General features: G+C 38.7%; 1 protein-coding gene across 4 annotated transcripts; it reads left to right on the top strand.

Annotated features, from left to right (window-relative positions):
• The first annotated feature begins 766 nt into the window (after window positions 1-766).
• LOC136748439 (microtubule cross-linking factor 3) lies at window positions 767-27070 on the top strand. Of its 4 annotated transcripts, none has more exons than XM_066702190.1 (10): window positions 767-834; window positions 2560-3342; window positions 3678-3902; window positions 4975-5133; window positions 8401-8472; window positions 9096-10262; window positions 11580-11887; window positions 16644-16694; window positions 18269-18368; window positions 19636-19750. In XM_066702190.1, exons 2-7 carry the CDS (start codon window positions 2617-2619, stop codon window positions 11688-11690), a joined length of 2460 nt encoding a protein of 819 aa, XP_066558287.1. In that variant the 5' UTR covers window positions 767-834; window positions 2560-2616; the 3' UTR covers window positions 11691-11887; window positions 16644-16694; window positions 18269-18368; window positions 19636-19750. The 4 variants fall into 4 exon arrangements, with proteins under 4 accessions (XP_066558287.1, XP_066558272.1, XP_066558280.1 ...); XM_066702175.1 differs by having other exon boundaries at window positions 9096-10271; XM_066702183.1 differs by lacking the exon at window positions 18269-18368 and having other exon boundaries at window positions 9096-10271; window positions 19636-19710.

The raw sequence follows: 27070 nt of genomic DNA, 5'->3' as shown, positions 1-27070 counted from the left end.
ATCAGATAGATAATTCCTCTCCTTCAAAGGGTTTTGCACTTAAATTAACAGATCATATTAAATATAAGATTTAGTGGAACTAGATGACAAACTTAAAACCTGTAAATGAACAAATCCAAGATTTCACTTTTTACTTCACATAAACCTGGTTGTCTCAAAGTCACTGTAATTGTTCAAAGGAGTAGGTCTATGTAATCCAATGTAAACACAGTCAGATTGTATGAGCGAATGTTGTACTGGGGCAGAATATGGCTGAAAATAATTGGTAATGTTAGCACTTAACAGTACATTGTCTTTGAGTCTTTTCGAGATTTAAGTAATTTCAATATTTAGTAAGAACAATATTAGTAGTAGTTGTCGTAGTAATCATCATCATCATAAACGTGCTTATTATGTGTCTTTCTTTTGTGTATGTGTTAACTCTAGTGGTGAATTGACTGTACTGCATGAAGGGCTGTCACTTACCCAGCACAGCTCTGAGCTACAGAACAGCTGCTGTTTCTGCCCGGCAGCACTGGTGGCAGACAGGTACAGAAAGGATGGGTGGTGGTATAGATAAGACTTTAACTCATAAACTAATATTACATATCCCATGACTATTATTCGTTGCATAAAACACTTGACTCTGAACTCCATAGTTGTTGTAGCGAAAACCCGAGCTGCTGTGCATGGGGCTTTGTCTGAGCACGATGCCCTTTCACTTCCGTGTTACGCCCCCTCTTCTGCTGACGTCACATCATGAATATTAACGCTTGCCCCCGGTTGTCTTGCAGTGCCTGGTACCCTGTGTCAGCAGCTCATTTGCCTCTTCTGTTCTGCAATCAAACGGACACGGTAAGTGACACTGTCCATTCATTATCATTTGCAATTCAGATTTAAAAAAAAAGACTGTGAATTGCAAACATTTGGATACTGAACAGTAACTTGACAGTTATTCAACGATGCTTAAAATCACGTTTTTACACTTTAGGAAATTAAGCCTTCTCCATCGCCGTCTTTCAAAGAAATATCCAGTAATATTAGTATTCAAAAAGGCGTAAATTAGCAGTCAGTGTTTCTGGAATTGATTTTCGGCATCACAGTAAAACCTGCAGGAGCTATCACGTGACCGAAGGGACCATTTGTCTGTCATAGGTTCTGTCTGCCTCCTACATATGTGTCAAAGCGTGTGTGTGTGTGGAGAGAGAATTAACTGTGTAGGAAGTGTGTAGCCAAACCTTTGTTGTTAAAACTTGTGCTTACTAAAGCTGTGGCACTATATGGTTCCGTATTAATTACTCCTCTGTAGTGCACAATGGAGAGTGGCGGACTGGGTCCATGTTTCTTGGATGTATTCCATTTCTGATCGATTAAAGTGACCATACAACATACAACATGTCTTGAAACTATACGGTTGTTCAGAACAAGAAGATTTCCTAAGTGAAGTAGATTCAAAAATAGTCAGTTAACTTCATTACCATTACATGCCGCTATTCTAAATGTAAGGATCAATGTCTGACTTAGAAGATATTTGTATTAACTTCCCCAATTAAATGTTGAACATCTGCGTTTTGGGATAATGGAGAAATAGTAAGTGCACTCTCTCCTGCAATAATGGAGTCCAGATGATATGATGCTTTTATACTGTATCTGTACAATAATCCTCTTACATAGCAATGTTTGGGAGGTGGAAGGGGTAATGTAAATAAATGTCACATATAAACTGTGTTATGATGTATATTGACATACTGAAGAATAGTTTGTTGTTTTTGTTATTTCGTTTTTATACTTTGTTGCATTGTGGTTGCTTCCAGATTTGTGTTTATTAGATTATCAGCAGGCTTCAGGCCTACTACTTTTACAGTGAGTCCTTTTAAATTACAATTAAAACAGAGTGATCAATATTCAGTTTATAGAGATTTGTATAAAGAAAAAATCTTTAAAGGAAATTATATCTAACATCAGTAGGCATATAAAGCAAGCACACGTTAGTACTGTAGCAATCTGAAGCATTCATAAAACATTCAGAGTCCATGTCTGTACACAAACATTTTAGCAAACAAAGGCATTGATTACTTTCCAGAATTACTTGTAGTCATTGGGGTATGATGTAAATGAGTAATTTTAATAAAGTTACATCAGTCTAGCCAGCAAATATGTCCCGCTATAGTCCTGTGTGTCTGAGTCAACTTATTGTGTCATCCTACAAATGCATTACATTGAAATATAACACAATTTGGTATTTATACTGTGAAACAGCTTAAAAATATGTTTTAATTTGTTTTAAATAAGGAAACATACAGCATTTGTTTTAAAGGATATCACTGCTCAATGAACTTAACATAAGAAAGGTTATAAAGAATAACAGGTCTCGGACTGTAATGTTCTTCCAAATGTTAGTACACTAGTGCTCTACAATATGTGACGTTAACAATTTGATGTAATGTGGTTTCAGAAATAGAGGGCTTTTCATTTGACAAAAGCAATATTTTCTCTATTACTTGTAGCTACACCAGTATCGGTGTACATTTTCTGAATCCAATTTTAAATCTAGTGATTGAATGGCGTGTTTTGTTGCAGCCCAAGAGAAACAGGGGATGGATGATTTGCAAATACTGAGTGTTCTCAGATGACACCATGAACCCTGCCGCAGGCGGCGCTGCTGATTCTCGCCAGTCAGACAATAGCAACAGAAAACAACATCGGGCTTCATCTCCAGCTAGATCCAGAGACGGCACCTCCAGATCAGCTCCGAAAACCCCAACACTGTCCAAATCTGCGGCACTGAAGCCGGTGGTGAAAAATAATCGCAGTCCTAACCAGTCGCTGGCAGCCGTGGTCAAGGAGAAGCTCTCCCCGAAAGGTGCGGCGGCTGTCCATCCGGGTGGTGCTGAAACTAATGCTGCCAGTGCGAGCAGGGCGGAGGCAAGCAAGAAAAACGAGGAGCGCAATAACCCTTCAGTCGAGTCCCGTTGTACGGATTTAACCTGCATTAAAGGGGATTGTACTCGTGTGGTTTCCGACCAGCCCGGTTCCTCCAAATTGTCGAAAGGGAGAGCGAAAAACCAGAAAGGCGCAGGAGAAACCCCAGCCAGCAGCTCCAAACAGAACAGTGCTAATTCCGTGGGCTGCGGGCCTATATTCTGGAAAGAAGGATGCTTACAGTCTGAATTAATCCAATTTCACATCAACAAAAGATTAAAGAAGGGTGGTAAAATGCACACCAAAACAACAAATGCCCAGGCGGCGGAGTCGCAATTGGAGGCATCTCCTGAGGGTGTCAACATGGAGAATGTGACACAGCAAGATGAGAACCTCCAAAATGAACTAGAGAAACTGTCCGAAGAAAATGAAGAACTCAAGGTATGTAAATGCATTTTGTGTTGCAGTATATATATATATATATATATATATATATATATATATATATATATATATATATATATATATATATATATATATATATATATGTTTATATCAGAGATACGTTTATTTTGTTAACTGTTGTGATGTGAAACGGACTGATTGATGAATGTAACCTGTTCGCTATCATTTGGTTAAAATGAATGTACTTTTAATTATCATTTTTTACAAAGGTTTTTGTATCGTCTCGTTTAATGCATTGCTTCTTAATGGCCTTTAAATAAATACATATAACGAAACATCCATTTCACAATTTAATGTTAATTATAACTCAGATTGAGATTGAGGAGATGCGGACCGAAATGGACGAAATGAGAGACACTTTTTACGAGGAAGATGCCTGCCAGCTGCAGGATATGCGTCGAGAGCTGGAGAGAGCCAACAAGAACTGCCGGATCCTGCAGTACCGCCTGCGAAAGGCCGAGAGAAAGCGCCTGCGATTCGCGCAGACCGGGGAGATAGACGGCGATCTGCTGAGGAGCCTGGAGCAGGATCTGAAGGTACAACTTGACATCCAGAGACAGGGTGTGGCTTCCGGGACACAACAGTGGCTTTCTGATGCTGTAGCAGCAACACACTGAATACACACTGTTCATTATTAAGTACAACCAATATATATTATATTACATACTATAATCACCAAAGTATAGCGTTATCATTTCAATACAAATGTGCAAAATCAAAAAGTATAGTTTTATAAATCAGAAGGCAAAATATAACAAGTTGCAAACTGTTAAGAGGGTGTTATATTAGAGTGTATGATAATTCTGTTATTCAAAATACATGTACAGTTCCAGCTTGTGCTTTGCCTCTTTTATGTATCTTAGTGGCTGTAAATTCAGTGAGGGCTGCTGGTATTGCTTCCCTAGGCACTGTGCCAACAGACACCATTAGAGTTTCTTCTAACAGATCTGTGAGCATCCTGCAGCCATTAGTGCAACACTCTCAGCCTTCATATAAAACTTACCAGGGACATCAGCTCATGTCATTTGAATAATTATCTACCTGTTTTGTTTCTAAGGATGTTATCTTATTTATGTTTGTGAAAAATATTAAAAAGTAATCTAGGAATAAAACTGTTTTCATTATTTTGGCACACACATTACTGTTGATTTTATTTTTAAATGGCAAATCTAATGTATCCAACATGATAGGAGTGTTTTCATGCCAACATTTGGAATCAACAATTCAAGGAGAGGTTTACCTTTTTAGGTTCATGCTACTTGCTCTCAATTTCTATATGTTGAGGATGGCAATAAAGATGAAAATTAATTGAAAGAGATCTGTGTAAATGTTAAAATATACAAATACATACAGAACAATTTAAACAGTACACATAATGTTTAATAATGTATTACTGAATTTAAATTACATTGAACATGCAATATTATAAACAAAACAAAATGTATTTTTACCTATAATTCGGAGTGGGTAATGTAATTATCACAATTACATCTAAAGCAATTTTGGTGAAATAAATAAATCTGGAAAGTATCTCACTTGTCTTGAATTAATCCCCAATGAAAAATGAAAATGTAGTGTCTTAATCTAACAGATAATGATGTTTCCCAGGTGGCCAAAGATGTGTCAGTGAGGCTACATCACGAGTTGGAGAATGTGGAGGAGAAACGAACAAAAACCGAAGAAGAAAATGAGAAGCTGCGACAGCAACTGATCGAAGTGGAGGTCACCAAGCAAGCTTTGCAGAATGAACTTGAAAAAGCCAAGGAAGTGAGTGATTAACTTGTATTTCTGTCTGTCTATCTATCTATCTATGCATCTGTCTAAATGTTAGTCTGTTTAGCTAAATAGATAGATATGTTAAGGCTTATTACTTTCTAAAGCTTATTACTTTCTAGGCTTATTACTGGATCTTAGTCTGGACACCTATTGATACTTCAATATTTTTAAATATTTGGGGGATATTTTGTCATTTGGAGTGCAAAGAAAGTATTTTTACAAGTCATATATATGTAGAGTATATCATTTTGTTGTTGGAAAACATGCTCCTGTTGTAAATGTTATGTATATAGATTATTTTTGAGCCCCTACAACAAATTATATGAATGTTACTCATTATTTTAACTCTTTATTTAATGCCTGTCAGAGAAGATGGTACAGATCTGGCTCATCTTAAAGGGGAACTCCACAGAAAATCCATAGTTTCTCAGGTTATTCTATGAATAGAAACATATTTTGTGGAGTGAGATTATCATGTCCAGCTCATTCTATGTACCAGAAATCAGAGATCGAGAAATAGGCCATGACGTCACGTGAGTGCTATATCTGGAGCTGCTTTGCTGGAAGTCAATGGGGAAAATCAGAAAGTCACAAAAATATTAAAAAAAGAACATGTTCAATTGCTCCATTACCCTATTTTTCCGAAAGATCCATCGGGTTGTAGTCATAAAAAGTTTATTTCATCACCCAGAACTGTCACTATTATTTTACATGATTATTTTATTTGAGGGACTGCTGTGTAGGCTACAGCGGAGTTTGAACTGCACATGTGCTGAGATTCCCTATTGAATAACCTGAGAAATTATGGATTTTCGGTGGAGTTCCCCTTTAACATCAATTCTAAGCAGTAGCTGAAGAATGTTGACAACTTTTTCTACTAACTCCACTCTGACACTTCCAGTATGTTTTCTTTTCTTTTTTTAAGCATAATAGTTTCAGGTCACTTCAATTGATTCTATAGAATTTATATAAAATGTACTGTATCCATTTTCTGCACCTTTAAAAAGCAATTTAGTTACATAAATCAGGCTTAAAAATCACATTGTGACCAGCTGTTTAGCTCGCCTCTCTTGGAATGCTGTTAATACCTGCTGTTAATGTCTGAACATCCAAACTATCAAATAGATAAACATCATAATATTGTGTATAAATTTGCATGTGAAGACATAAGGAATGTTTTGTAATGAACACAGTTCCTGTTTCCCTCCCCCTGCACTGTATTCAAATACAAGAACTTCGACAAAGAGTTCCCCACTGTGCACAACACAGCCGAGAAGACTGTGCTGCAAAGTACTGCAGTGCTGCAAAAGATTTCTCTTGTCTATTGTAGTACAGACTTGTACTAGCATCTGAGCAATAATAACATAAAGATGCCAACGGTGCACTCAGTTCTTACAGTGAGTAGCTTTTTCTTGGATTAAGCTAGTGTCTTGTACTACATGCTTTATAGTAATGTGGCTACCAAAGCATTTTGCACGATGGGTTGAATGGCCTCCTCTCGTTTGTAAACTTTCTTTCTTATTAATTAATAGACACAAAATTCTATATATTATGTATGTATTCCCATTTAAATGTAGTAAAGTACCCTGCTAGCAGCTCACTTGAATTGACACATTCATCTATTATAGGTCTTCACCTGAGTCTAGGTTATATTTCCCAATACAATTACAATTGGTCTTCACATTAATTTGGTTGGAATTACTACACTTTATTTATTGGGGGATTGTGATTGTGAGCCTATATATGGTCTCTTTGAAGAAACGTGCTAACAGCAAGTTAGTAATTCTGTCTGCACCTGTGTTCCCTATGAGTACAAGAGGGTTGGAATTAGATCATATGTTCTGGCACCATAAGACATCCTATCATTTGTTACATGGTGTAACAGTGTTTAGCTAAACAATGGCAGAGCTGTATAGTTACCTATTATCTAAAATAGTTTCCCTAGTATGCTAGATATATCTTTGATATCCATTAACTCTGACGTGTTCTGCAATAAATGTGAAGTGTTATTCAGCAATCTCTGAGCAGACCAGAGGTACTGTAAGTAGGCTGCTGTCATACTAGTGTTTTTTAGATCAGTAATTGTACTTGAAAGGACCTCTACCAGTGTGCAGCGTTTCCCGGCCAACAGTGAGATGAAGTCATCATAATGGAAAAATGAAGTTACAGTTCACCTTTTAAAGGTTGTTGTTCACAAGGCCTAGGAGATTTATCACAGACTATAAAGTATTCACAATGTGAATAAACACAAAGAAATATTAGTAAAATTTGTTTTTCTTTTATTAAAAACAGGATATAGTCTCTTTTTGTGGAACTTTTGTATTTTCCATTTTAATTTCTATCTAGTTAGTCCAAAGTGTTTTAATAATATCATCCTCCTCAGCTAAATGTTTCACTATTAGTCATCACACTTTGCACCAAGAAAAAACATTTGTATTGCCCTCTGTACTGTTACAGTTTAATTTTTTATAATTCATTACAGCAATAAACATAAAATGCAGTATTATGGCCATTAGTAACACACACAATAATTGTATCAGTAAAATCCATACAGCTCTGAACATAATTTAAGTAACACCCCTATAGATCAACATAATAGCAACATGCAGTCTACTTATAGTTGTCTTTACCTATATATTGTTAAACCATTATTGATAGTATTTCATGATATATAGCTCATACAGAACTTCTATTTATTTATTTATTATTAGAAATGTTTGTCAGCCTGCAATCAAAGAGTCATGAAACTTATTTCTTACTGCCAAGTTCACATTCATGACGTAGAGAAAGCAGGTCAGGTGATGAATCAACAGGTTTTATTCACATCTTTTAAGTTTGAAATAAATTTTGACAAATCTCAGAGATTTACATCAATTTTACTCTGTATTCTTAACACATTGCTTTTTCGACTGGTTCATTTTATTATAATGCTGTTTTCTTATATGAAGCTATTTTTTATAGCTGTCCCCACTTGTCTCTAAAGAATGGTATAATATATTTCAGCTGAAAATGTCACATGAAAAGCGCCAACCACAGTCAGAACCTTATTTTAAATAACAGACCTGTACTTAACTACACAGCTGAAGGATACTGATGAAACTCAAACCATGGAATTATAGCTTCAGGTTCTATCTTGTCTAACTACTAGTGCTTACTGTGTCTTTGGAAAACATAATATTGTTATAAGCTGTATTCAGGCAATGCACATTTTATTTAATGAGTTTGTGTATACTTACGTGTTTTAACTTTTTTCCCCAGCTGTCACTAAAAAGAAGAGGAAGCAAAGATTTACAGAAGTCAGATAAAAAGAATGTGCCAACACCAACAGAGGTAGGAGTCTATATCAATGGCTTATGAATCATTAACAATAGCATAAACAAATAGCAATGGCTATTTTTACTTATTTGTTATGACTTGATCAGAAAGTTACCTCCATTTTCTAAGACGACTGCTAACCAACAATTCAGAATACTTGCATAAACAGCAAAACTGCAGTTAATATTCGATTACATGAAACCTCAGTGAACCCACAAGAAGTACCTTTGACTTCTCTGAGAAGGTGTTTAGCTTTAATAATAAGCATTATATTTCCTATCTTGTTTGGCAAGCACCTAAACACCTGGCTTAGAAATGCTTCAACCATTTGTGTTTAACTTTAACAGTTTAGGTGTTGTTATACAAGGAGTCAGTCTGCATGTAAGCACAGTGTTATAATCATCCTTACCTGTTATCTTATCTGGACAATTTAGGAAATTAGGAGATAATGTGAAATGAGGTCGCTATAGTGGGCAAAATGTATCAAAATAAAATATAATCTTAAAAAGAAAGAAGCCAGTTTTTCCTTTTTTACCCCAACTATAGTTTATCTGCTGGATTTCAAAATGTCTCTGCAGTCACTTTGATGAACAACAAAATGATTTAACAAGCACAAGGTATTGTTTTTCTGCCTTCAGGAAGACAACGAGGACTTGAAGTGTCAACTTCAGTTTATCAAGGAAGAAGCTACACTAATGAGGAAGAAGATGGCAAAGATTGACAAGGAGAAGGACAGACTGGAGCACGAACTTCAGAAGTACCGCTCCTTCTATGGCGACCTGGACAGCCCCTTACCAAAGGGTGAGGCAGGGGGACCTCCCACTACAAGGGAGGCTGAACTGAAGCTGCGTCTCCGACTGGTGGAAGAAGAAGCCAACATACTGGGCAGAAAGATCGTAGAACTGGAGGTGGAGAACAGGGGCTTGAAAGCCGAGCTGGATGACCTCCGTGGGGATGAGTTTGCAGGGGCCCTCAACCCTTCCTTCCGGGAACAGAGTGAGTCCATCTCGGACCTGAGACAGCAGCTGCAGCTCGTGGAGGATGAGGCGGAGCTACTGAGGCGCAACTTGGCCGATCTGGAAGACCAGAACAAGAAGGTCACGACGGAGCTCAACAAGATGAAGTACAAGGCTGGCTCACACGAGAGCTCCCGGCACAGCGACAGTGCCAAGACAGAGGCCCTGCAGGAGGAGCTGAAGGCCGCCAGGATGCAGATTAATGAGCTGAGCGGCAAAGTCATGCAACTGCAGTATGAAAACAGGGTTCTGATGTCCAACATGCAGCGTTATGACTTGGCTTCCCACCTGGGCATCCGAGGAAGCCCCCGGGACAGCGATGCGGAGAGTGATGCTGGGAAAAGGGAGAGTGATGATGATTCCCGCCCACCTCACCGGAAACGAGAGGGGCCCATCGGCGGAGAGAGCGACTCTGAAGAGGTACGCAACATCCGCTGTCTGACGCCCACAAGGTCCCTTTATTCTGCTGAGGGGCGTTTTTTACCCAAAAATTTCAAAGACCGCCAGCAGATGATAGACATCCGTATGGAAGCAGAGCGTCTCAGCAGGACTATAGACCGGTTGATTTCCGACACCAGCACCATCATAACCGAGGCCAGAATTTACGTGGCCAATGGGGATCTCTTTGGGAGGATGGACGACGAAGACGATGGCAGCAGGATACGAGAACACGAGCTGCTCTACAGAATCAATGCCCAGATGAAAGCCTTCAGGAAGGAGCTGCAGAGCTTCATAGACAGACTGGAAGTCCCGAAGTCTGACGACAGGGGAGCCGAGGAACCACTGTCTGTAAGTCAGGTAAATGTATATGTAAACATGCCCCAAAGTAAGTGCAGTGCCCTTATTACATTCTGACCAATCAAATCTACATCCCTCAGTGATTCTCAGTGATTTTAAAAGTCATTCAAATGTGAAAAAAATGTAAAGGCAACATGTGCTTTGCATAGATAGATATCATAAAACCACAATGATTCAAATCCACAAATTGAGTAAAATATCAAACAAAGCTCCCTGCAGTCAGACTAACTCCCCCTCCCCTAGAATAAAGTGTTGACAACAGTAGATCTGTCCAGCTTAATTATTTTAGTTCTAAACAAAAGAGAGAAAACATTAAAAAGCAACAACAAATGACAAGGGGCCCAAAACTAGAAGTGAAAGTTCTGAGGGAGAATCTAAAATTAAGCAAAAGAGCCTCAGTCAAGAGCCAGGAGCTTCAGCAGATTAAAATTAAAATTCCAGGAAATATGGTGAGTTTATTTTTATTACTATTTTTTTAATTATCGTTAATTTATAAACCAGTTCACTGATTAACATTTATATTAGTATTTAATTAATGTTTATGTTCATTTTCGCATTTCCCTTTGCCCATTAATTCATTGTATTTATGACCCTTTTAAGCACACATTTAATTTAGCATGAATTGTTCTGGAACCCCTCTCTCGTGCAAAGCAAGGTACACCTGTATATGGATGTATATACATAACACAGTGAAACAATTTGAATTGTTCAAACTGAAAAGGGCACTCTGACTAACTGAATGTCGCCAACTGATGTCCCAATACATTTTAAATGACAGATTGAACTGCCAGTACATGCCCGAATATGCCATCCACTTTTAAAGTGATCATAAAACACAAATGATAACTTTAAGATTATAATTTTAGATGGGATATTTGTAAAAGTTTAATTTTGAATGCAAAAATTTAAGTGTATAACTTTATAACTTTAAGGGTCACCAACTACAATCTTAAACACCAAAGATATGATGACAATAATTAAATGTTAGTGTGTATAGGAAGTATCATTTGCAATATAATTTACTGTCAATGCCTTCATTGTGACTTAAATTTCTGTAAATAATCCTACACAAAGAGAAAATGTAAAGGGTCCAATTTACATGTAATCCTCTTAAAACAATATTATAAATATGACTAATATTGATTTACTAATTAGATAATACATTCAATTATGGAGTGTCTGGCATAGCCTAGTTACAAATGTACTTTTTTATCATGTGTTCTGTTTCATGCATAAATTCTAATTCTTTTTTCTGATTTATTTCCCATTTTTTAATAATTGTTTTATCTTTCGTATTTACCTACCCAGATGTTTCAACCTATTATTTTACTTATTCTCATTCTTGTCTTATTTTCCTCACTTTCCTATGCCACCATATTTAAATTGGTCTTTCTTTTTACACTTTTTTTTGTTCTATAAATCCCATCTCCTCTAGTATAGTGTTGTTTTTTGTTTGTTTGTTTTTTGTTTGTTTTTTTTAAACACATCACCAAGGTTACAAGAAGTACAGGAACAATATTTTTTTGCATGGGCCACAATTCTACAACCGATTATATGCTAATGAAAAACACTGGAGACAACAAACTTTATACCATTGGCACAATCTACTTTAACAGGTATGTGGGATTATGAAACATTATTTAATTAAATAAATGTCTTAATTTGTGTTAATAGGTGTGATTAATTCAGGGTCTTAACTGATGTTTGTTTGTATAAATGTCAATCCGAATCTAATATTCAAAAAGGTAAAAGGATTATAGAAATAAATCTATATAAATATTGGAGCTACTCACTGAACTGATCATACACTCACCTAAAGGATTATTAGGAACACCTGTTCAATTTCTCATTAATGCAATTTTCTAATCAACCAATCACATGGCAGTTGCTTCAATGCATTTAGGGGTGTGGTCCTGGTCAAGACAATCTCCTGAACTCCAAACTGAATGTCTGAATGGGAAAGAAAGGTGATTTAAGCAATTCTGAGCGTGGCATGGTTGTTGGTGCCAGACGGGCCGGTCTGAGTATTTCACAATCTGCTCAGTTACTGGGATTTTCACGCACAACCATATCTAGGGTTTACAAAGAATGGTGTGAAAAGGGAAAAACATCCAGTATGCGGCAGTCCTGTGGGCGAAAATGCCTTGTTGATGCTAGAGGTCAGAGGAGAATGGGCCGACTGATTCAAGCTGATAGAAGAGCAACTTTGACTGAAATAACCACTCGTTACAACCGAGGTATGCAGCAAAGCATTTGTGAAGCCACAACACGTACAACCTTGAGGCGGATGGGCTACAACAGCAGAAGACCCCACCGGGTACCACTCATCTCCACTACAAATAGGAAAAAGAGGCTACAATTTGCACAAGCTCACCAAAATTGGACAGTTGAAGACTGGAAAAATGTTGCCTGCTCTGATGAGTCTCGATTTCTGTTGAGACATTCAGATGGTAGAGTCAGAATTTGGCGTAAACAGAATGAGAACATGGATCCATCATGCCTTGTTACCACTGTGCAGGCTGGTGGTGGTGGTGTAATGGTGTGGGGAATGTTTTCTTGGCACACTTTAGGCCCCTTAGTGCCAATTGGGCATCGTTTAAATGCCACGGCCTACCTGAGCATTGTTTCTGACCATGTCCATCCCTTTATGACCACCATGTACCCATCCTCTGATGGCTACTTCCAGCAGGATAATGCACCATGTCACAAAGGTCGAATCATTTCAAATTGGTTTCTTGAACATGTCAATGAGTTCACTGTACTAAACTGGCCCCCACAGTCACCAGATCTCAACCCAATAGAGCATCTTTGGGATGTGGTGGAACGGGAGCTTCGTGCCCTGGATGTGCATCCCACAAATCTCCATCAACTGCAAGATGCTATCCTATCAATATGGGCCAACATTTCTAAAGAATGCTTTCAGCACCTTGTTGAATGAATGCCACGTAGAATTAAGGCAGTTCTGAAGGCGAAAGGGGGTCAAACACAGTATTAGTATGGTGTTCCTAATAATCCTTTAGGTGAGTGTATATTGGATATAACAGCAGCTTAACTGTATAATGTATCTGTTAGCATTCAAACAATGTTTTTTAATCAATTATCGATTGCATTAATTGATTTAAGTAATTAGCTCTGTGAATTTGGGTGATTAAAACCACTTTGGTGCAATGTTTGAATTGGGTTAAATCCTGGGGGGGGGCCTAAAGTTTGCTCCATGTAACCGCATGTTTCAGAGTAACGTTAGCATAGCTACCTACAATTGTCTGGTAGATAAGATAAAAAAAAAAACAGCTGGCTACGTTACACACTAGCTGCTGTTCAACACGAAGGTGTGAAGGTGAAAAATTCGATAATTACAGTAACTAAAGTGTTAACAATCCTAAATCCTTACTCAGACGGTGAAAACTCGAGCAGCCTCCGCTGTGTCAGTTGCTGCTGTAACTGAGTCACAACACTGAGTTCGTGCATGCGCGGGACCATGATGGGGACGAATTGACATGTGCCCCACGTGCACTTGTTTAGAACATCACTGAACACTGATGAAGTTTGAAGAAGCTGACAAAATCGTCTTGTGTCAGAGTATTCATTTCGACAAAAAAAAAAAAAATATTCAATGAAATATGGGGACCCCCCAAAGTTCACAGTTTTCTCTCTTATGGGGGGTCCCGGACCCCCCAGCCCCCCCTCAATTCGAACACTGCTTTAGTACATCAAGACCCTCACTCTTTCCCATCCACTTCAGACACACCGTTTAGTGCTATGTTCATGAAAGGATACTACCAGGCTTCAGACATTATGCAATTTAATGTTAATTGGTTTCATGATTTAAAACTGAAAAACACTTTTTTAAATCAATGAAGACATGATTTAAATAATCATTCCTACAAACAATTGCAGATATGATTCTTATTTCAACAGCTGCATGATTACATCTGTTTTACACATAGTAAGTATAGTAAATGGTTGACTATATTCTAAATGAAAGTCAATGTATGTAATTTACTTTGGTGTTCAAATTATAGGTGTACATTAATGTTCAACCGTGCAGTATAACCCCTTTGTTTTTGTTTTGTTTAGACTTCATGTTATATTTAAGTAGAAGCAATCTTAGTGGAGTTTAATACCTGGTATAGAAACAGAAGAATGTGAACTTTTTAGGTGTGACAAATAATTATAAAAACATGCATTAAGAAAAGTTAAATGAAAAGAATTAATAATCAAATGTGAGCACAAAGAACAAAAACTATTAAAAAAAAGGCTTATCATAGTGGTACCTATTTTAAAATATGTGTCTGTGTTTTAAAAAAAGTAAGAAATCTGCACTCTGGATTTTTCTGGTTCTTAATCTTACTTTGCTCTAATGGCTTTAGACAGTGGATGCATTAAAGAGCATTGCTGGAATGTATTCAAGACTATGGTCTGTGCCAGGAACATGCTTGTGGAAGCAGCTCAAACTGAGCTTCAGACAAAGTGAATGCATTTAATACATCTTACATCTTAGGAGAGCCTACTGTATAAATACTCCAAATAGATACCTTAATTGTTCAGAACATTTACAGATACATTTAAGAAACCATATTATTTCTCAGCATGTCTGTAACGTTACACTATAACATTGAAGTTGTAAATGTAAGGCCTTTTCTGGTTTGGAATTTTAACATACAATATGAGCTGACATGGCAAAATCAGTACAATAATATGATGATATTTGTTTAGAAAAGTGACATCAAAGAAAAAAAGTGATTTACACAATAATCGGAGGCCCTTTTTCCCCTGTGGGTAAACTGCGGGCAAACTGCCCATCTCAATTCATTTACTTTGGAGTGGGGAGTTTGCCAGCAGAGGAACCACCCATGTTTTTTGTCCACTTTTTCCTTTCTTCATGTGGTGGTTATTAGTGCAAGTGATTAGTATTGCTGTTTCTCAGGGCACTAACTCAAGTTAAAGTAAAATCCAGTTAAATTAGGGATTAAAGGATGCAATTGAAATAATTGCAACAAAAACAAGTTAAGTTATTTTGTAGCACTTTAAAGGCAGTTTTGTGTGTGACATACATTATATTTGACTTCAGAATATCAGAAAAGATTAAACAAAAATATACAAATACTAATTTGTGAAGAAATATTTTTTAAATGAATTTTAAATAATAATTTTAAATGATGTACTCTGTAGTTAGTTGGTTTTTTTATTACTAATGCACAAGGTAGCAGTCAAATTGTACCAGTATGAACACCTAGCTATACTGGAATGTAAAGAGGGCTAGGCTGATATGCAGCAGCATGGCTGAGCAATTCTGGGCATGTAGTTTTAGGTGGTAAGTCATTTTCAGAATTTCTTCATTGCCAGAGTGATCTGTATTCGGGGAAAAATGTCAGGCAATGATAATAAGTAATAGCCCCCAGTTTGCCATCTGTTGCTCATTAAGGCTATAAAAGATAGCAACACATTTAAATTACTATACATTAAAGGGAAACACAGTTCCTAAAATTATGGTTTTATGTGTCTTTATGAGTTGCTGTATGTCAGATGTGTATCACTCTTGCAGATCAATGCAATAGTATAAGCAACTTTTCAAACTTGACCAAATAATGGCAGATGTCAAAAGCCAGAATGCATTCTCCTTTGGGGTTTCAGGACGTGTTGTCTCATAACTTCATGGACAGTGAAAAACTAGATTCACTGGATGTGTCTTCCATATGGCAACTTGGGTCTTATTATCAAATCAACCAAGTGTTAGTGTTTCTTACTCTATATTCTTAATCATTAAGAAACACTAACAATTGGTAGACTTGAACATAACGACTCAAGTTGCTGCAGGGAAGACAAATCCAGTGATTTAGTAGTTTTTCTGATATCCAGGAAGTTATGATACGACACATCCTGAAGACCCGAGAGAGCACAAATTCTGGATTTTGACCATCATTTGGTAAGTTTTTAAGTTTTAAAAGTTGCTTATATGATAGAATCGATCTGGAACAGTGGTATACCTCTTACTTATACATGACAGCAACAAAGATGCATAAAACCATATTTTTAGGAACTGTGCCAGTTTCCCTTTAAATTACAACTTGATGGCAACCCCCCTTCAAGTATGGGATAAGGTAATTTACGAATGACAGATATACTGAAGTTATTATTTAATTATGATAATCTGATTTAGAAAAATAAACAGATGGAATATTTCCATGTTGCCTAAATTGTGATTTGTTGTGTAACTAACTAACTAACACTAACTAGTTTTAGCTTAACATTAATTTACATTTACTTTGGGAGATTTCATCATGTAAATCAAGCAAATATTTGCCATACTAAGTATTTCTAAATATGATTTAATTGCTGACCTTTTGTTTCTTTTGTATCATTATTTAATAGCTTATAAAGGCATGCTTCCGCCCTAGAATTCTGAAACAGAAATATACATAGGTAAGTACAACCTATTTTATCATGTTATACCTCTGATGTAGAGTAGCAATGTAAATTAAGTGAACAACTTGTTTTAACACTCTGATTATCTTTAAAATCCTGATATAGTAAACACACCATGAATGGTTTTTTTTTTTTTACAGATTTTACATAACACATTATTTGGCATTTGATAGACCTAAAAGATTCACCGCAAATTATATTATCTAAGGTAATGGGACAACAGCTGTTTTTACTTTAAAACCCTGCCTTGCCCTTACTGTCTATTGTAGTGCTAAAAGGCATACTTTCCAACATATTTGTATACAACACCCCTGAACAACAGTTTCTAGTGTAGTGAGAGAAACTGGTCTATGAATCCTTGTTACAATACATCCAAGGTCTATGTATTTATATAATCCTTGAATTTGTGTTATACTCCCTGCATTGTATGACATAATGTTCAGTCATGTTGGTAGAAACCTAGGATCACTGAGGTCATCTCTGCACACGGACACATGTGATCATTGGCTTACAGGCTGCTGCCCAGCCAGAAATATTGATTTATGTGATTCTCTGTGTGTAACGTGTGTACTTGAACACACACCTGTACAGTCATTGGTCTCCTGATCGATGGCTTTTAAACCAGACCTCAGGTCTGTATCACCACAATTCACTGCTGACCATAGCAGATCCGTAACGTTTGCCTGGTGGGGGTCCGTTATCGTACAGTATACTCCAGAGTGGACTTCCACAAATGTACCATCAGGTGTCATACGGCAGCACCTACCATTCCCAGATAAAGTAGTCAGCTCTGAACCACCTGCCATGCTGCAGTTGTCTTTCACACCTTGTGTATATGTCTGGACTACCACACATACACTACCATCCAGGACGGCACAACCCATTACTGGCATAGGGAGCTTTGTCCCGTTAGCTTTGGTAATATAGTATATTGTTGTTCCTCAGCTGCCTTACAAAGTAGACCCCTTCAGCTGATTTTATTTAATAATCAATATTTTAGAATACATTTTTATATATTATAGTTATTTGGGTTCATTCTAAATTAAGCTATTTGTGCAGTACATCCAATTTCAAATCGATATGGTTCCAGCCAACAATGCATTTAAGACGGAAGTCATAAGATCAATTCTGCCAAATCCCAAAGCAGAGCAGCAACACCAGTCTCCCCGTGTCGCAATGCGAGGCCCTGAAATAGCAGTATAAACAGTGCTCTACCTGATATGTCAATATAACCGTTACGTTGTGCCTACCGTACCACAACACGGTAATTCAAAACCGGAATGGACCTGACATTATGACACTTAATACTGGCTCCTGTGGTGAGCAGCTAATACCTTGTCTCACTATAAAGCCTAAAAATGTCTTGGAGCAGGACTTGTTTACCAGAAAATACGGACGGGCTCTGCGATGACACGCAGCCGGGGGAGGGCGGGAGGGAGGAGGGAAGAGCTTAAATCCAACCGCTGGGAGCTGACGTCACTGGGAGCCAGCTGCGCAGGGAGGATGCTGCACATGTGCGCAGGCCGCAGCTCCGTGCGCTTCACACTTGCGTCTGGGGTGTTTCTGTGCAGGAGCCGCTTCTAAGGCTTTAGGATCACCAGGGCTGGATTCTCCATTCAAGACGACTACATTTTAATGAGTTTCAAGATCAGATAGATGTCTTAAAAACAGGTAAGACTGACGCATTGGTTAATTGCTTAATAGAAGTGAATATACGCCAATATTTAGAAATATAATGAATTTACTTTATTAACAATATGTAATTTCTGCATACAAAATATGCAAGTGAATACACTGAATACTATGTCCATTGAAGTGATAGTGATGTTTTGTTTTTGTTTACTGCTTTTCTTTTTTTACCATATTGTTGATGCCCTGAATTTAGCCTAGATTGTGCCATTGATTGCGATAGGTGGCTGTAATGCAAGTGTTATTGGTGACGACTTGTTTGCATAGGGTTTAATTCTGCATTGCAGTTTCAGCTCCCCGTGTATTTACTTTCCCGCTGCTGAAGTTACGATGCATGGTTACAGTGGGATATAAATAATCTCCAGCTTTTACATCACGGCATGTATTTTTGGTGACTCGGGGGCGGGAGGTGGTCGTTATTGGGTGTCATCTTCAGTTTGAGGCAGAATGCATGCCCTTCTGAAGTCAGTCGGGGTATTGTGTATCGGGGGGTGGAAAAAAAGCTTGCATTGAAACATTATCCGATACAGCCCACGCAGTGCTGATTAGAAAGTGCAATGCAGCGTATAAGATACCTATAGATTTCCCAAAAGTTGTGCACTAGTGTGTGATCGATTGACCTTCATGCTCACATGGATAGAAACCAATGCGAGCCGTGCGGACACTGCTGAGAGGGAATGGCAGGCTTTGGGTTACGGGGCTTTGCCAATGAAGACGGACTCGACCCCCCCGAGTCACAGCCGGGTGCTGGTTCATGTTTGCCTGGGTCTGTGTGAGAAATGTGGAGTGCGTTTGGAAACGGGGCAGGTGTGCACCATGGCGGCGGCGGCTATGTGACCAAGGCGCCGGGCTGGGAGTTCGTGCCCCTGTGCCGGCTGGACCAGGAGAGCGGCCGAGGACGGGGCCGCACCCCGGTCAGGACTTTATCCTCCCCCGCCGCCGTGGCCCACTTCTATGAGGAGCCCAGACCCGGACTGGGGGCAGCATCCGAGTCGGCGAGTAGGGCGCAGGGCGACGGGCACGACGTGCAAACCCAGTACTGCAGACTGAAAAGGAAATGTGAAGAGCTGAAGAAGCGCCACGACCAACAGAGAGCGGAGTGGCTGAGGGACAAGGAACTGCTGTTGAGACAAGTGGCTGACATACAAGTAATTCGATGAGAAGAAACGTTGAAAGCACTGAAGACGCGCGGGTATTGTTGGTGTGAGAAAAGGTATTAGCGTCTTTGTCTCTCTCTTGCATTTCGTAGGGTGGGGAAAACCGGAGGATTTTGTTGGGTCTGAAGTCCGTTTTAGAAGACGTCCAGTCGGAGTTGAGGAAGGAAGAGGCGAAGAGGGCCGAGCTGCAGCTGCAGTACACGAAGGACCGCTGCACCTGGGAGCTGGAGAGAGCAGAGCTGAAGTGCCGCATTGTGCAGGTACAGCCTCTGCAAACTGCACGCCCATGCCATGCGTTCTGCACACTGAAGAAGTAACCTGAAAATACAGGCCTGCGAAAGATCCGCCTGTACTTGTTTGCACTTAGGGGAAAACGCCTGTGCATTTTGCAGCCCACTAACAGCCATTATCATTTGTACAGTCTCATTTGGGGATTGTCTGTGTGAATGCCCACCTTTCAGAAAAGTGACAGTCCTTCAATCTACAGATTTGATATCATGGGCAGTGAGCCAAATGAAGTCTGTCCGCTAAGGCTCATTCATGTGTGCTCAATTAGCAGATTATTATGGCAATTAAATATCCTCATATCAAAGGTCTTGCTGAAGTTCTCTGATTTGCCTACTCTTTTGATTTACATGTTAAAGGTAGAACGTTGCTGGTGCATTGTAGATGATAATTGGTTTGTTCAGTGTATTCCACAATCATTGTATCTGGATCCCTGTTATTTCCTGAGGGTGATTTATGTTCAATAACCTTAAAAACAGCATTTGGCTCCATCCTGAGAGGATAATGTTAGATCAAAATGACTTGCATGGTAAACCTTATTCCCTCTAAGGTTAATTCAGCTTTGTCCAAGAATTCATATTGACGTGCCTTCTAGCTAAGAAGTATTACAACAGGATATTAGTAGACAAACCTGGTTATATATGCTACTTTAAAAAGAAGAAAAAAAGTCTGCTCAAGAAATTCTATCCCTCCCCAGGAATTGGGGTCATGTCATCTATTTTTAGTGCAAGGTCTATATGAAGTGCCCATTTCAGGGTTACTGCATCATGGAAATCACTCTCACCAGTGGCGTGGAATTTTAAATTGATGTGATAAGTATGGTCCCCTTGAATTGTTTACTTTTAAGAGTTTTCTCATAGTGCCTTGGCTCACAAAATGCAGTAAGAGTTCACAAACAGGCTTTTTATCTATTTCTGAGAATATGTTCAAATTGGACTGGTTTTAGGTGCACTCCCCTCTTCTGGATGACTGAGAGTTGTGTTGTGTCATTTCTCTTGTCAACATAAGCCTTCCATTTGCTTTCTGCAGCACTTCTGTGATACACTCAGCCTCACCTTGTGTGTTCATTTGCCAAGTGAGCAAGATAGATGAGTGTACTGTCATGTTGTAAGAAAATATGTGGTTCTTTTATATTCCTTAATTGTTAAATGTGAAGATCAGACATGAGTCAGGCATTAAGTCATGTAGACACCGCATTAAGGGATTTCCAATAAGCTATAATTTGAAAGAACATAGACTGAGATCAACTTGACAAAATCTCCATTAGCATTACCTCAGTGTCACATTAAGAGATCAATGAATTATGTACAGGATGGAAGTTTACAAATTAGTTGCATATTTTAGCTTTTGTTATTTATATTACATGAATGCATTCTAGAACGTTTCGTCATACACTCTATTAAAACTATAATAAAAATAGAAGAAGGACACAATACCAGAGTTTTAGGCGAGTGATCAAGTACCTACACGCAAAACTTTAATGTACATAAGTGTTGTTTAATCCCTTCCTTCCCACTTGCACAATAGTTGGAAGCGAAAGGAAATAAATACTACTGCGATAAAACTAGCCCTGACCCAAAGGAAACACTGAAGAGGGAGCGAGAGGAGCAGAAGAGGCTGCTGGCAGACACCCACACCGCGGCCATGGACTTGCGCAAGCAGCTGGAGCACAGCGAGCGCGGCTGGGTGCGGGAGAAGGTGGAGCTGCTGGAACGCTTTGACAGTGAGAGGAAGGAATGGGAAAGTCAGTTGAAAGACATGCAGATGAAGATTGAAGAGGTACAACATGAACAACAACTTAGTAAAGTTCATACAGCCACTTAGTGTGCGCAAAGAAATTATATGACACACTCACATCCACTCCTTCCCAAATTGTTCAACAATGTGAAATTACTTTTGAACTTGTTAAATAGTCTGGTAGAAAAGGGGTGTAATCCATAGCATCCCATAAAATAAAATGTCTTGTATTAGTTTAGCTTGGTTGAGTGTGTTTTCTGGAGTATCTTCAATACAGTTCAGTTTAGAGTCCAGAAACAGGTTTGCTGCACTGCTGACTGTCACAAGTTTCGGTTGCAATTTAGATATTTAGATGAAGATCAAACTCTGCTACGTTAGAGGATTACTGGCTTAAAGAATTTAAATCTGACATTTTATGAAAAGTAAGTGGATTTAAGAAAGAGTGTGGCTTTAGAGAAAGGGCAGCAGTGTATTTTAGAGCATGAGAAAATAAACAGCAGATGAGAGATTCCTGTGTGAAATGACTAATTGGGAAAACGCTTGATTCCAGACCCAATTTAGAATTGATGACATTTCAGTCTCTCTCACTTGCTATGTGTTCTTAAAGCGTCCAGCATGCTGAATGATTGTGGAAGTTGGATCGTGTTTTCACTGTAGTTCTTTGTTTTTGTTACAGTTGTATCATGAAGTGAAGGCAAGACGAGAGGGCAGCGTGAATGGGAAGGAGCACGGCTCCCATGATGAAGTGTTAAGGCTCGCTTTACATTCCTCCAGTTCTGAATCCAGCGTCCTTGGTGGCCTTGCAGATCAGAAACTTGACTGCCCCAAAGAGAGTGCAGCCAAGGTGGAGGAGATTCTTCAGTGTAATATCGGACAGGCGTTAAACAGCATCTCGATGTCGGAGGGAAATGAGCCCTACACAAATCCCTTTAATAACTTTCAAAATAACAACGGCTTCCCAAGCAATGTGACACGTGGGAATGAGAAAAAGAAATACACCAGTGCTCTAAATGCGGTGAGTGTTGCAAACAGAGAGGGCTTTCTGGAGGTTTCTGAGGGCTTGCATCTGAAATCCACCTCCCTAAATATTGTTTGTGTTCCCTAGGCATTAAAGGAAATTGCAAAAGTAAGCGAGGAGCTGTGCAGCTATCAGGATGAAATAAAGAAAAAATCCACTCATGGAAGGTAGCTTTGATTATTAAGTAGTGCCTTTTTTATTGTCTTGTGTTACAAATGCAGTTGTAGTTGGACAAACTCACATTTCATGTGAAACAATATTTGGTTATTTATGAAGTGTAACAAGAATTGTTCATTAAACTATAATTATTCATCAATATGTTTGGAGTTTGTAGAACACCGATTTCAGCCCAGAGAAAACTGGAAAGATTCCAGGTGATTGCACCAAGTTAAGACAAGGGTGTGCACTGTAGAATACCAGTCCTTCTAACTGCTGAATAATGATGTTTCAAATAAAGGGTTTTTAACTTCTCTGTATGCAATAGCTCATGCAAACATACTTCGTTATAGTATGATTTCACATTCAAGGACTTGCTCTGCTGAAAGTATCCTTACATATTTAGCCAGATAGAACTGTGAACAGTGAAACGTCAGTGAACTTCATAAACATTTTCATTGTACCTCTTCTTACATGTTTGAGATCGCTTATATGGGATCTTTAAATCAGTACTGGCATATATACACAGGGGGACATTAATACGTTTTACTGCTTGTGTAGAACATATTGACATTTGTCATTTTCCTTTCATTTGTTGGTTTTATTAGGAGCAGAACTTCATCTATTTCATTTTTGGAAGAATTTGAGGAAGCCCACAATGTAAAGAACAGAGGTCATCCAGGCTTTCAGTCCAGGAGTGGAGAGCCAGCTCTGAGCTCTGAGTGGTCTGATGAATTCAGCATCACAGAAGAAGAGAACAGGATTAACTGGAGCAGCATGAGCAGGGACCTGAATGGTAGCATTGAAAGTGAAACAGACACAGGGGCTAAACTCTCTCCAAGGAAGAAAGAAGCCCCACCAATTCCTCCTCGAACAACATCCTGGTACATTACCGGTTCAGCAGTCCCAGAAACAGCAGAGCTTCCAGCAGTGGAGATAAACAAGTCCCGGGAACTGCAGGAAGCATTCAGTGAAAGTAAATGTAATAGTCCTTCAGTTCTAAAAAAGTTTGGAGCCATGCTGCACGAAAATGAAGGAAAAACACTTACAGATTCTGGAGTTTTTACCCACATAGTGCCTGCCGATTCTAAATGCAATATTGGCTGTTGTCACAGTAGGTGGTCATGTGATGGAAGTAAGTTTGGTGACGGCAATTCATCCACTTATATGCCCGTCCAAAAAAGTTTTTCAGACGTCAATATAATGTCATTTGATACAGACTCTGAAAGCGGGTCATTTGATAACCCCAAGTACCCAAATGGGAAATTTCAAACAGCAGACAGAGACATTACAAAACAATGCAACCCATCTTCTAGTTCAGCAGAAATTGGATATTCCACTTCAGCCACACCTACGTACATTGAAATGAACAGGCCAAAGAAAAATGAGACTTTGGCAGAGAAAACTGCTGAATTCAACAGGACTCTGTTCCAGGCAGAAACGGGAAATGTTTTTGAAGAGGAAAATGCAGAGCTTGCTGAAGTCTGTGCAAATTCTATACCCAATGGTTTGAATGTAAACTACTCAATGGACACTAAACACTTCAATCCAGATCATAAAGTCTCCGCCTACATGGAATATGCACCTAACAGTACCAGAAATAATGCAAGACTGGTAACCCGGGGCATAAAGAATGCCTGTTCTGTCTGGGCTGGTAATGATAATGGGCAGCAAGTTTTAAATGAACACCTCTGGAGACCAAGCAATTTAGCTTCATGTCCTCCGCCAACAGATGCAAGATCCAATTACAGAGTTGTTGAAAAGATTTTGCAGGGCTATGAAAATTCTGTTCCTTCCCACTGGAATTCGAACTGTGGTTTTTATCCACAGCAGCACCATAATTCTGGGTCTCAACAAGGTCACCCAGACAACCTGATCGAGCTCTTAGACATGCTTCAAATTGAACAGGACTCTCATACCAGTCAGAGACTCTGTGAAATACCTTTCAGGCAGACAACCACGCACAGGGATATACAGTTGAATATACACAAGGTTAGTCCAACTTTAGCTTTCATCACTGAGAACTGGCAGTCGAGTAGCACATGTCTTTGTAGGATGCTGTGGGGACAAATCCCTCAAATGCACAAAAATGGCTTGTGAAGTAAATTAAGGATTTAAAAAAATATATATTTTCCTTGAACGTGGAAGTACTTCAATACAAAATCACACACACACACCCATCACCATCTTCACACAGTATGGATGTATTAAAAGTGCCATTACATGTTTTATTTAGTTTCTCCTTACAGTTTTACAGAGGTAATGTTTTGAGTGCAGCTGAAGAAATGGAGACCTAAACATTTTCCACAGTGTTTGAACTAAGTTTCGTTTGAGTAAATCCATGATTAAGCAGTTGTTCTGCTGCTCACATAATTAGACGAGGTACAGTTGAACTCTGATGACCTTAGTACACTTGTATTCAGAGTGACAGCTTTAGTTTTTAGCTGTTCACTCATAACTCTTGTTTGTGTTGAATGGGTGCAAATTCAGGGCAATTCTTTCAAATCATTAAAAACTAACAATCTTGTATAGGGTGTGTGTGTTTCTGGAGAGAGAATTGTCAAAGATTTATCTCAGATTTATCATTTTTCCTTTCACTCTTTTTGGTTTGATGTTAAAGTTTAGTTCACATTCAGGCCCCAGTGTTCATTAATTAGTGCAAACACCCTCAAATCTTCAGTTTAAATATATTTACTGACTTCTGATGTTGTTTTAAAACAGTATCTTGGAAAAATGTCCTTAGAAGTGAGGCAGTTTTTTCCTTTTCTACTTTTTTTAAGTTAATTGTACTTCGTTTTTATACGCACCTCTCGGCCAAATCCAGGGCTTTGATCTTACTGTTAGAGTTGCTCCTAAGTTCATTCTGGCACGTCCAATATGCCCCTACGGCGCTTCACATTTAATTGCAATAACATCAATGAAAGCCAAAAATATAACTAGCAAGGGGTTGGAGTTAATTACACCAAGTCTTGGAAGCTATGTCTGGAAAAACGGTGAATTAAGGCACGATAAGGATTATAACATGCCGATTCTCTAATCACCTCGCAATGAAGGAAGGGTCCTGGCAGTACATTCTTTCTGTATTAATGTACAAATTGTTTTATAAAGAGATTCCAATTCTACATTCTCTGGTGGCTTAAAAAAAAAATGTTTGCATACATCCAGTGAAATCTGGTGTTAAAGACCCCCGATTCCTGGACCCCTGAGAATAAGGTATTGAATCTTGAGTGTATATTAAGCAAACAGGGCAGGTGTTCTATGGAAATGTTCTACACAAATATTTAGTAATAAACCTAGTTCACAATATCTATGTGATGATTTACCATAAAATAATATTTGAGGTTTTTGTTAGTGCTGTTCAAACGATCTCTTGGATATTGGAATTCAGTTGCTTCTTTTTTTATATATTTCTCTACATCAGTGCCTTGTGCAGAGGTCAATACTCTATATTTAGTATGACAGAAATGTTCTAGTTCTAATACACTGGTGTTCTGAACAACTCATTATAGCTTTTTTCCCCCCCAATCTCTTAGGGCAATCTAGACTGTCCACCTGTCTCTACGAAGAAGAGTTTTGCTCGACCTGCCCGGCCAGCACACCGGCGGCCTCCATCCCGCTGGGCCACGCGCTCCACCTCTGCCTCCACAGCCCGCAGTCTGGCGTCACACATACGGACTTATTCCTACTCCTGCCACTCGGACACTGACATTATCTGAGCCTCCGGGGGAATCCCGACAAACTGACCGATACCCACCACTGAAGAAATATGCCTTGTCGCCCTTTTAACATGTTTTTTATCTTCTGTATATACTTGACTGTTATTTGTACCGAGCTATTAAGTGCTTTAATTGTGTACCATCTGCGTACACTGTTTTTAGGATGCATTATGTAAAAGATACATGCGCTTAAAAGAAAAAAGTCTCCAGGGTTTCAGTGGCCTACTGTACTTCTGTACGTTTAATCTCAACGTTCTAGAAAGATTATTTTCTCATCTGTTTACTTAGTCCTATCATCGTAGACTTCTGTATATTCTAAACCACTCTGTCAGTGGCAGTCATTTCATTGTTACCTGCATGCTTATGTGTTTGTTGTTGCATGTGTCTGTGGTTGAGTATATCAAACTGGTAGGTCATTATTATTGACAAACGATAGACCAACCCATTATAGTACTTTTAATTAGCAACTTTAATAAACATTTAAATATATTGTGTCGTTAAACATGATTATGATAAAAACTATTTTAAATGTCATAGTTACTGGCAGTGGAACATGTAATGAGAGTGACGTGTTTTATTGTCTTTTTTTCTGATAATAAATATTAAATGCATTTA

This window comes from Amia ocellicauda, chromosome 1, assembly GCF_036373705.1.
Source record: "Amia ocellicauda isolate fAmiCal2 chromosome 1, fAmiCal2.hap1, whole genome shotgun sequence".
Lineage (NCBI taxonomy): Eukaryota > Metazoa > Chordata > Actinopteri > Amiiformes > Amiidae > Amia > Amia ocellicauda.
This window is presented reverse-complemented; position numbering and strand designations above follow the sequence as displayed.